Here is a 12,806-nt window from a genome sequence, read left to right on the forward strand (position 1 = left end):
AAGACAAATCATTAGCAAAACAGATATATGCTACGTGGAAGTCTTTTTAATCCAGTGATTTGACTAAGAGTTCATTAATGTTTCTACAACAGTAGGTCTATGTTTCAATTCTCGGAGAAATCAATTTAACAATTATGCAGGTTGCGGAGGAAAGACTTACAAAAGATTTTCAACATATGGTGCAAGTAAACCCAGACGTGGATCTTCATAGAACGGCTTGGTCCCGATGCGGTTAAACGTAAATCCTCATAAGCCAAATAGTATTGTCGCTTATTAGAGTCATCAAATGTTATATCAAATGGAGAGATTTTCATATAATTTGTTTGTTTTTTCAAATCTAATAAATCAGAGTTAAAAAAAACAAATATATGTTCAACATATTATTATTATATTACTCAAAGTAGAGGTGATTATGGAACCAATAAAATAAAAGTCCCTAGTTTAGCTATTAATTATTACCGGAGCTATATGTAGTAACCATATTTGCGTCTGGACATGCCGCAATTAATACGAATACAAACATTTGATTTGAGATACTAATACAACTAGCTTAAGGTGTAATTAATATTTACAAACACATTCACCCAGTTTCTTTTATCTTTCTACTTGGACTTTCTCATTTAAGTGTTGTTTGCGCGCGTCTAATTAGGAAGTGGGAACCAAAGGCAAATCCACCTCATCACACCACTCCACACATCTAGTCTCATAAAACGAAGTGCACAACTTGTTTGGCCAATATGTTAGCCAAATTTTACCACCCATTCTCCATTTCAACACACTTCCTTCCATCTCTCTCCCAACTCTCCATCCAGCACCATCTCCATACTCATCCCTTCCAAAAACCATCCCTCCGCTCTTGGTAAAAACATTCTTCATACCCTCTTGGTTCGGCTTCACCGTCATCACTTCTTGGCCGCTCTCTCTATCATACAACACCGCATCGAAAACAGCAGCGTTTCCTTCACACTCCTGCTCGATTCTCCAATCCTTAATCTTTCTCCTGGTTGAGATTCTTGCTCTTGCCTTCACTCTCGGAGCCACTTTCCCTTTCCCGAAATTTCCCTTTAGGACTCTCATTACCTCGACTTCTCTCTCCTCGTTCTTCGTCGACCGTCCTAGGCTTAGTCCGGACACGTGGTTGGACCCGACTTCCGGCCCCACCCAGACCTGTACCCGCGACGGGAAGTACTTCTCGTCTGAGTAACATTCTGCTATCTGATTCTCCATCCCTCTTCCCTTGTGAAACCCTAGCTTCGATACGTGGACGCGTATGTTGTCGACGCGTGCGTTCACTTTTATGTAGTTCTCGTGGAACGTGACAGAGTATTCAAACTGCACGATTACTTCGGCATGTTGGTGTGACAAAGCGTAGCGTAGGACAGCTTCTTTGGGCTCTACGAACGGGAACTTGATGATCTTGTTGTTATGCATCTCACTAGAGCTGATATTATTTGTGAGGTTCATCGACAAGATCGGGAAATAGCCTTTCAAGCTCCACAGCCCATGGGCTTCTGTTGCATAGGAAAAGCCCAATGATTGATGTGGCAGGGGGCTTGTGATCTGTTTCAAGCCGAGATTCCCAAGTCCCACTTCCTTGGAGATCATCCATTTGGACAAGGCGTAACTTGCAGCGCGTACGATGCACAGCTCGGCGTCTACACCGAGTGAGGCGAGAAACGTTCTCAACACAGGCGCATGTTGACACGTCAGCGATTTCACGTGGGGGCCTAGTAAGTGTTGGAAGAAGAAAGAGCCAACTTCGCTAGGCGCGTCGAACACACATAGCCAGAAAAGACGCGTGAGGAGGATTAGATTAAAGACTGACGAGAAGGATTCCGGAGAGTGAGAGTCCATGACCCAGCTAACCGGACCCGATTTGATTTCAAGAGGCTCAGACTTTGTGCACGTGCTTTCGCCTGTGGTAGGAGAGTAGGAGATTAGTTCTTGAAGGAGCTGGAGAACTAGAGGGAGGAATGGTTTCTCCGACGACAAGGCACACGTGTCGGAGACCCATATGGTCGATGATTTAAGATGGCTAAAACCCTCTACGACCATTTTGAAAGTTAGAGACAGAGATTCTAGGTCAGAGCTAGAAGCTCTTTCAACCCTAAGTTGGATTGAATGAGTCAAGTCTTCTGCGAGCTGAAACACTGCGTGTGTGTCAGACTCGGCAAAGTCGTGGGACTCCGGAAGCTCGCATATCCACGACCAAGGATCCATTTTCTTGAACTTGTTTTATTTTCTCGAGACAATGTGTGTGTTTGTTAGACGGGGTAAAGTGGGAGATAAAATTTCTTTAGTGAGTATCGGAAGTGACGAACTATATAGAGAGAGTATGTGGTGGAGGAGAAGCCATGAAGGATATAAAACTAATCAAAGACCCCTCAGAGGAGCAGACACGGATGAATAATATATCTGTGGCGCTACAATATCCTCATTAATGACATACTCTTGTTTTCTTGTTTGGATATTTGGCTAATAAAGAACCACGACCACTTCTTTTTGCATGGAGGAAGGCTAAGGAAGGGACGTGGAGTTTTAACGTTTTCTCGTTTGTGGCATAGCTACGTGTTGCATGAACTAGAGCGAATACGTACATTCATTTTTCGATCACAGAAAATAGGGATGGATGATATATATATTTTAAAAATATATTTGATTGAAAACAACAGCGTTAACAATTTTCATTGATAAACATACCGAATTCCTTTTTTTGTTTTGTTGAAACATATTGATTATGTTGAAACATATTGATTACCTTACAACGATTCGAAATGGTTTTTTCACCTCTATGTCGGGAATCCAAACGTTATAAATAGTCATTAATTTTCAGCATGAATTGAATCCAAATGGATGTAATTACAGTAGTAGTCTTTTACGATTGTGCCAACTCAAAGTTGGTTGTAATTAACTCAGCTCAACTCAATAATCATCCACAGCGTGAATTTAACCTTTTTGGTGTAAATGGAACCAACGTCGAGTTGGCCAGTGGTAAAAGGGTTACGACTGTAATTATCATCACTTGAGTTTAATTCACGCTGGAAGAAACTATTTACAATATTTGAATTTCCGGTAAAGAGGTGAAACCATTCTATTTAACTTTACGCAACAAAAAAAAGATTTGAAATGGTAACTACCAAAACATACAAGTAGTATGAAATATTTTTTGTTAAAATAAGAAATGTGGAATAAGATGAATATTTTGAAATCTTAGTTTAGTAACAAAAATTGGAAAACCTAATACTATAACATCCAAAAATATTATATATCGATAAGGTTTACTAAAATAATATGGCTATATTATTTGAAAAGAATATATGTACTTATAAATTATCATAAAATATTAAAATGGTAGATGTTAAAGTATAACTAATTCAATTTTAAATTATAAGTGTATTGTAAATTATCCTAAACAAATATCATTTCTATAGTATAACTAATTGAATTTAAAAAATGTAGTGTATGCAATAATAGTTAATAACGAAGTAAAACATATAAAACATATCAATATATTGATAATGTCGAATAAAAAACTTAAATAATAAGATTATAGAGTTACGTAATATATAACACTAAAATGTATTTCTTATATTTAAAATATTAATATCAATATCAAAATTATACATTTATAAAATAAAAAGTATCTGCACGAACGTGCGTATCAAACACTTGTTACTTGTTTAAAAGATATTATAAATTAATTGAGAATGAAACTTGTTTCTTTAAAACAAATTTCAGAAAATGTAAGGTGAGGTTTATGATGACCAGTTATGCTTTAACTTTATCAACTTCTCATAAAATGTAAGGTGAAATTTGTTTCTTTTAAAATGTAAGCTAGACAAGAGCAACCTCACCCTACAACTTCTCAGTTTTTGAGGTTCTAATGATTATAATATATTAATTTTTTTCCGAAGTTAAAATATAAAAATAATACTGACCAAATATGAATTATTTTTAGAAATATTATATTTAAAATTATTATTTATGTGCATGGCATGTGAATATTATATTATTACAATTTATATATCCAAATATAGATATATTCAAAACTAAGTAATAAGAAACATATTTAAATATAAATTAAATTAAATATAATATAAATTATACTAAATTTTAAAATATAAAGAGGATGAAATTTTAGAATATGAATTATATTATTACAATTTATGATTTTATTCTTTCAAACAGATAAAGTTAAAATATAAAAATAGTAATGCCCAATCTTATTATATAAAGCTTGGTTCTTCAAAGTTGCTAATTAACATAATCGCGACACGTGGCAATTATAAATTTTAAGATTGTGACATGTGTTTATTAGAAAGTAACTATAAATATTATTTAATAGTAATTTTCCTTTTTAAATCCTAATCAAAAGATAATTGCAAATTTATTATATAAAGCTTCGTTCTTTAAAGTTGTTAATTAACATGATCGCGACAATTATCAATTATATATTTTAAGATTATGACATGTGTTTATTAAAAAGTAACTATAAATATTATTTAAGAGTAATTTTTCTTTTTAAAATCCTAATCAAAAGGTAATTGCAAAAAATTATTTGATAATAATTTTACATTTAAAATTGTGACATGTGTTTAATATATAATGATTAAAATATATATATAATAAGATAATAAAAATGAATTTTGAGAAAAACTACTTTTAAAAAATATTTAATAGTAAAAAGTTTTTTAAAAAATATTTAGTAGTAATGTTTTAGAAATTTTCCTTTTTCAAAATCCTAAAAAAATAGATTTGAAAACAATTTATTTAATATAATTTTCTTTTTTTAAAATTTTAATGGAAATATAATTAACATGATTGTGACACATGTCAGTTATATATTTAAAATTGTTATATGTGTTAAAAAATCTCATAATGAAAAATATATATACTGAGCTACCAGTCTGATTTACAGAATCTATATGATTCTGTTTATATTGCATTTCTAAAAATAATATTAAATACTCTTTTACAATTTTGTTTAAGATTTAAGATTTAAGATTTTAGTAATAAGTTAAGATAATTGTAATAAGTTAAGATAATTGTAATAAGTTATATGACAGTAATTGTAATTTTGTTTAAGATTTAAGATAATTGTAATAAGTTATATGACAGTAATTTTTCATTTCTAAAATCTTAAACAAAATTGTAAAAGAGTATTTAATATTATTTTTTTTATTTTTTTAATTGTAAATAAAAAAAGAGATTTATAAAATTAAATGTTTTCCTTTAAAAAAAAATCATAACAAAATAAAATTTTAAGGACTTATTTAATAAAACATTAAAATTAGTACATAAGAACATGTATAATGTTGTCATTGAATCAATTGGTGTATTTGACTTTCATTTCTTTTTACTTTTCATTCAATTTTTTTTTATTTCGGATTGTGTTTAATTTAAACTTTTAGGTATAATATTTTTTCTAATCCTAAGTACAAAGTTTATAATAATTCATCTATGCACCATGATTATAAAATACAAATATTAACTTGAACTTATATGTGAAAATGAGTTTTAATTATTAAATAAATCTCAAACAACATATGCAAAAAAAAATTATAAAACTATAATAAAATGAGTTATTATTTTATGGTTTTTATTAAATTAAAAAAATCAAACAAAACCCGTTGCAATGCAACGGGCTCATATCTTGTATAAACTAAAGTTTTCTTTTTCCAAAAAAAGTATTCTACTAAAGTTATTATTTCTGTGAAATACACCATAATTGTAGACGAAAAATTCTCTTTTGACGATTCCCGCATTTTAAGGGACAACGATTCCACTTTTTGAGGCAGACCAGGATCATGTTTAATGGTTTGACAATTGGTACGATCAACAGTTTGAGATTTTGATGGTGTGCATTAAACCAGGTTAGATCTCTTAGAAGCGCCAAACTGAAAACCCGACATCATTAGAAAATAAGTGCTTTTTTAAAAAAATCCACTATTTTTGCAAATTCATCGAGATCGACTTCGTCTTTTGACAATACACTGGAAGAGCTTATTGTTGTAGATGAATTATACACTCGAAAATCCCTATCAAGTAAATTAAACTCTGTTCATTTGATTCATAAGTGGTCAAAGGAATAGGCCGAGTTGGAGGAAAAGGAAAATAAATTGGCTATAAAATAAGAATAACTAGTTCAATAAACATACATAAATCGGTACAAAAATCTAAAGCTTATTTAGCTTTACTTCTTCTCACTGAATTCTTAGCTCAATATGATTTCATCGTCGTTTTCCTTCTGATAATCTTTTGATCTATTCATAAACGTCTTTTAAATAATTTATCATGGATTGTGTCTTTATTTTATATGTGTCGAATTAAGATTGGGATTACCGGATGTTTCTGTTCCTAACATATGTGTAGTCTTCAAAGATTGTGTATCCATCAATTTCTATTTCACAACATCGAAATTTGTATTTTCCAAGAATGTTTGTGTTCAATATAGAACTGCATAGTTGACTACATTAATAGTTATCGTTGTTTTCTTAAGCCGCGTTAGAAAGAGTCAATGTAAAAGAAAATCGAGACGCTTTGGACAGTTCAATACATGAAGATGCCGAATACATGTCATTGTAAAAGAAAGAGAGAAATACAAGGTCATTACAGTAAGTAACAGCTCATCTCTCCTTGATTTTCTTACATAGTATAAAATATGGACACAATCGATGTCATAACAATTATATAATGAAAATATTACATCCAAATGCATTTTTAAGTTTTTATTAACTTAATAAAACAGTTGTTGTTACTAGGGTACTTTAACCCTTTTGGTTAACCAAGCCCATCTCCTTGTTACAATCAAACTAAAGTAGCCTAGATTTAAGTGTCTATTACTTTAACCAAATTTAATATATATACACATATATATATATACTTTATTTAACATAAGTTTTGACTAACAAACAAAATAAAGTGGATCCGCATCTCTTTCTTCTTCATCTTCTTCAAAAAAATTTAATCAATTATTATCTATATTATTATATCTATCTTTTGAGTAAAGTACACAACGATGTCAATGGCGGATATTGATTGAAGCTTCAACCATGGTGTCTTTGTCTCCTCCTCTCTGTGTTCAGCTCCTCCGTCCAAAATGTTGTTGATGTGAGGTCTCGTCCACCAGTGGTCATTACTCTTTGTCGCGTCTCGTCAACATCGGCTTCTCCACGTCTCAAGCCGACGTCCTCTTCATTTCCAAATCATGTTATCAGTCTTCCTTGTCGTGTTTCTGCTCCGTCGTAGCCAACTCTCTGTTGTCGTCAACGAGATGTGACGAGAAGTGCGATCTGCAACATCAATGGAAGAATATCACTTTTTTGCACTTTTGATCCTCTAGTTTCCTCTTTTTTTCACAATATGCCTCAAATTCCCAATCTGATCAAATTGCTTCACAAATTTACCCCAATACTTTTAATGTTGCAATCTGGTTTTTCCGTGTATACTCAAAAATTGTCCGTCAACTTTTGATTCTTTTCATTCTGTCCCCATAGTATTAAATCTGCATATTAGTCCCCAATTCCATTTTCAAACTTTCAATTGTGCACCCTGGTGTACATGTGGACATCATTAAAACATGTACCTTTAAACATAGGAACACGTGGGCACGTCGAGCCAAGATTGTATCCATGTGGTTACTCAATATATTCGTGTACATGAATAAGATGTACATAACAACAAAAATGCAACATGGAGTTTGTGTACTTTATCCGAATGAATCAAATTTTAACACGAACATGATGTACATCTCTAGCTCTATCCGAAAGAATTAAAGTTTACATAATTAAAATAATGTAGACTTTGCTTTGAATTCTCATGTGGCATAAATTTTGTGTAAATATATTCACCATTTGAACATACAATGTTGAAACTTGTAAATCTATGTTACAAATTCGTAAATGTCTAATTGAATATTGCACCATGGTAAAATGTACATGTCGATATTGGTAAACACGTGTACATGTAGATATGTTTACTGTTGAGCTACTTGTAATATTTTAAAATGTACATATCGATATTGGTAAACAAGTGTACATGTGGATATTAAATCTTGGTGTATATGTCAATATTGGTAAACATGAGATATCATATATGTACACATAAGAAGTTTTTGTATGTACACAGCGATGTACATATATTGAAAATATACTAGTATACACCGGTGTACATGTGAGTCGTTGTACAAGTGGACAACGATATGTGTGTGTACATTTGAATGCTATTTAAATTTGCAAATGTTATAACTTACAAATGTATGTTATATATCATTATGGATTGCATTAGGAAAACCATTTGGGCCTGCTCCTTCCGGGTACCATAAGCATCTCTTTGAAACCATCATCATCGTGGAACCAAAAACAAAGGATGTCTCGTTTCATGTACAAAAGAATTGTTGTACATGTGGATAGTGTATTTTTATGTACAATATACCATGTACATATAAATCATTTATTTTTTCATGTTTTTTTAATGAGGATCATTTTCGTAATTTTAACTTCATCTTCCCCAAAATTAATTAGAGTTTTCTGCAATTTTCCTCTACGATCGCCAGTTATTATTCTCATCTTAGTCATCTGTTTTTTTTTTTTGCTTATTATACTTTTAAACATGTATAAATATCATATAAGACACGATTTCAAGCTTTAAATGATTTTGTTTCTACAACAAAAACGTAAATCTTTCTTTTTCTTTTTATTACTGTCATAGCGCGAGGCGGATTAGTTGCGGAGCATGGTGTGAAAGAAGAAACTCTTCGATAGTTTTCGGCGAAGCTATTTTCTTCACCGATGTTTTCATTATATAGTTACACCACTAGAAACCATTGCTTCTAGTGTTACTAAAAATAAGAAAAAAGATAAAACATTGAATGGGTCCACTTAATTATATCTAAATTATACTTTAATTAAAAAAAAAGAAAATAAGTTAGAAATAAGTTGGAAAAAATGTCTAAGGAGAGCAATAACTTGTAACAATTGTTATGACATCAATCGTCAGAACTACTATGGATAACAATTAATCAATTATATAAATTTGTACTCTACAAAGTAAAATAAGGTGGCAAGTATAATCTCCAAAAATTATTTTATTGACGAACACAAATCAAAGTAATTTTTTTTTTCATTTTTAGTTAGATCACATTTTAGAATTGTGGGAATAGATTAAAATTTTTTATTTTTTTTTATTTTTTAAATAAAAATATTATTAATTATTCACCAAACCCGCAAATCGAGCAATAATAAAAAATACTGAAGAATATAATGATTATGTAACATAAAATAATAAATTTTATATTAAAAATAAAAATGATATCTACATCAAACTTAACAAAAACATAAAAGAATACGATCCAAATTACTTCTTTCAATTTTTTGTTTCTTTCGGTATTGACTCCGCTTTGTATAATATGGGTTTATCGATAATATGATACAAATTACTGGTAACTTTTCGAATAAATCACTGGTGTATTAAAAAAAGTCATCAATATATGTCTGTCTTGATGTTAAATTGTTAATAAATAATACATCCGTCATTATTTTGCTTGAACAAACAACTTTTGGAATTCGTGTGAAATGAGCTATTCAACACGTGGACTTTGACGTTTCATACGGTTATCTTTTGAACGTTTCATATGGTTATCTCTAGGGATATGATATCGGATATATTTTTGTTGCAAGATTTGTCGGATTCTCTCCAAACTGGGGGAGAATTTGATTTTAGGGATTTAATTATAATCTCTGCATAAAGTTGTATACAAAATATTATCTTTCATATAAAATACCTTTTCCATTTTTAATTAGACGACATTTTATACCTGTGAACATAAATTAAGAAAAAAATATATATATATTATATATTTAAAATAAATCATTTGGTATTCACCAAACGAAATAAATATAGTTTTTAATGATTGAATATATTTACAGTTATCTACCCATTTTGTTTAAGTTGTAACGTAACATACATTATATTTTTTTCAATATCTATTTAACTACAATCAATATATATATAATTTCTGTGAAAAGTTAATAATATGTCATAAGTTATTTTTTCTTTATTTGTATAATAATATTGTACCTATATTTTTATGTTCTATTTACTCAAACATAATCGTTATTCATTCATTTCAAACCATTGTTCTAAACATCTATTCTATTAAAATAAAAACATTGTGTTGCACCGAACTTTTTTGTAAAATTTTAAATTGAATACGTTTCTTTCTTACAAATTAAACCAGCTCGAAATCATTAATATTCCCTCCGTTATATTATTGATTGTTTAATAACTACTCCTTCCTTATACAACATTAATACTCCCTTCCTTACAAAACATTAATACTCTATGCCTTATACTATCAATTAATAAATACATGGTCCAGAAAATATATGTCATTTGAAAACTGAATTTCTTATATTTTCCCAAAAGAGTAGAACCCAAAAACTGAATAAAATTAAAAACACATATATAATTATTCTAATAACATAAATATATTGATCAAAATTAAAAATATAATTTAATACCAACTAACATTTTCTATCTAAAAATCAAATTCACGCTTTCAAACGCGAATCAAAATCTAGGATTAATTATTTGATAAAGTCATAAATCGTAATCCTCCATTTTAATAAAATTTTCTTATCTGCAACCACACCAATTATGTTGAGGTAGCCAAACCAAAAAATAAATAAACAAATATAAATATTTATGATTATATACTTAAAATGATTGATTAACATATACTTCTTCTGTTTTATGTTTTTTTTTCATTTTAATATTCTTCAATTTATTTTTTTATTGGTTAAAATATAGTTAGGTATATAGATAATAATATTTTATTTTAAAAAAAATACAAAATTAAATATTTTATAATCTGTTTGTATAAATTTAAAACGACAAATAAAGTGAAATAGATAGAGCAGAAATTTTGTGCTCTAAAGATAAATGACTATCTGCTACTTAATCAATCATCCCATCTGTTTATTACTTGATACTAGAGTTTTTAACCGCGCTACGCGCGGATAAGATATTATATGTATTTCTCAATTCTAAAAAATAATGTATAATATTGTATTATATTATCTAAAGAATATAAAATAAGACTATATAACATAAATATTTTTTTTTAATTTTCTTTGTGAAAATTATTATGTTGTTTGATTGTTGTACTTGATTCGCATATTTGCATAGATATATGTGATAGATGAATAACTATATTTTTATTATCAGTAAATAATATATATTTATTATATAATATAAAAAAAATAAAATTATTTACTTTTTAAACAACCTTGTCTCATGTTGGGGACTCGGTTATAGACATATTATATTCGAAGAAGGCATTTTACAGTTATCAATCTTCTTAAAAGTCAAGAAACAAATCTGAATATCAAAACAATATCTCATACGATCTCTTTGTGGAATAACTACTCTAAAGTAATTGAATTTAGGCATCAAAAAAGACTGAAAATGGATGTGCATATGTGTTATCTAAGTTAGTTTTACAAAGTACTATTCATAGTTCATATATCATTTATGTCCATCCTATTTTTTTTTTGTCCATCCATTCTTAAACATCTTGAAATAATTGATGCTAATTAATAATAAAATTTTGGCTGGCAAAAAAAATCAAATTTGTCTAATTATCGCTAAAATATTTTATTAATATTGTCTAAGAAGTTTTCAAGTAATATCATAGTTTAATTTTTATTAGTTTTTTTTGTCAATTTTTAGAGTTTTTTGTATTTAAGATTTTTTCCATATTAAGCTTCTATTTCTTTCACTGAATTGATATATATATATATATATGTCATAAAAATTACCATCAAATCATTTTTACTTATTTATTATTTTGTTTTTAATGAAAATACACCTTTAAATAATTTAATTTAAAATAAAATTATATATTAATTTGTTGTATTCTAACAATTTGATTGATTTAATTAATTTGCTTTGGTGGATAACTTAAAAAATTTTCATATGAATCGGAGAAAGCAATCTTATGTTGTTATATTATATTTATTTGTGTATATAGAATCTATATATAATGCTAATGTAATAAAAAAAGAACATTATTTTTTGTAACTTCAAAAAGATACATTATTACAACTTGAAATTAATCAAAATTGAATAAAATGGTAATTAAATATTTGTAAATCTAATTGTTTTTTTTTATCTTGTTCAGTTGGATTCTCATGAAAAGAAATCGATAGGTTAAACAAATGTTTCAAAATTTGAAATGTTTCAAAATTTGAAATGTTTCAAAATTTGTTGTGTTATTGTTTTGTCTATAAATTACAAAATTTATTGAATTGATATATTTAATTATTGCACCCTTAAATAATATTTTATTAAGACATTAGAGAACTATGTTTTGAGTTGTTTTGTCAAAATTGTACAAAAATCTATACTTTTTCATATTTGTCACGGAAATTTATATGTTAAATTTACTTTTACAAAATTCTTAACTTTGTCACGAAAACAAAAATCTATGCTTTTTCATATTTTTCAATATTCTCACACTTTCAAAGAATATATTAGCTTAGTCACTTACTTGTTTTTTTTTACAAAACAAAGTATCGGAGTCTTGAAAGTTGAATTCATATTATTGTAATTGTACATAAGAGTTTGTGATTCCATACTTAGTGATTCTTGTATATGTGTTCAAGAAAGTTTCAATGGCTTAGTGGTAACTGTCCTATATTAATGTCATAATAACCCGGATTCGATCCTTTCCTTCGCATTGTTTTTCATTTTTTACGAAAAAATAAATAAAATGACGTGGCAATTTCGGGCTCTCTGATTGGTTG

The 12,806-nt window shown here is 28.8% G+C and overlaps 1 protein-coding gene across 1 annotated transcript; it reads right to left on the minus strand.

Annotated features, from left to right (window-relative positions):
• Nucleotides 1–377: 377 nt before the first annotated feature.
• LOC103860415 lies at nucleotides 378–2,472 on the minus strand. Its single transcript, XM_009138017.3, has one exon. The coding sequence runs from the start codon at nucleotides 2,218–2,220 to the stop codon at nucleotides 646–648; it is 1,575 nt and encodes a 524-aa protein (XP_009136265.1). The 5' UTR covers nucleotides 2,221–2,472; the 3' UTR covers nucleotides 378–645.
• Nucleotides 2,473–12,806: the final 10,334 nt, after the last annotated feature.

Source organism: Brassica rapa, chromosome A03 (genome assembly GCF_000309985.2).
Source record: "Brassica rapa cultivar Chiifu-401-42 chromosome A03, CAAS_Brap_v3.01, whole genome shotgun sequence".
In the NCBI taxonomy this organism is placed as follows: Eukaryota; Viridiplantae; Streptophyta; class Magnoliopsida; order Brassicales; family Brassicaceae; genus Brassica; species Brassica rapa.

Excerpts from the sequence above, each read along its gene's own strand:
- LOC103860415 (XM_009138017.3), bottom strand. The coding sequence starts at position 2,220 with ATGGATCCTTGGTCGTGGATATGCGAGCTTCCGGAGTCCCACGACTTT.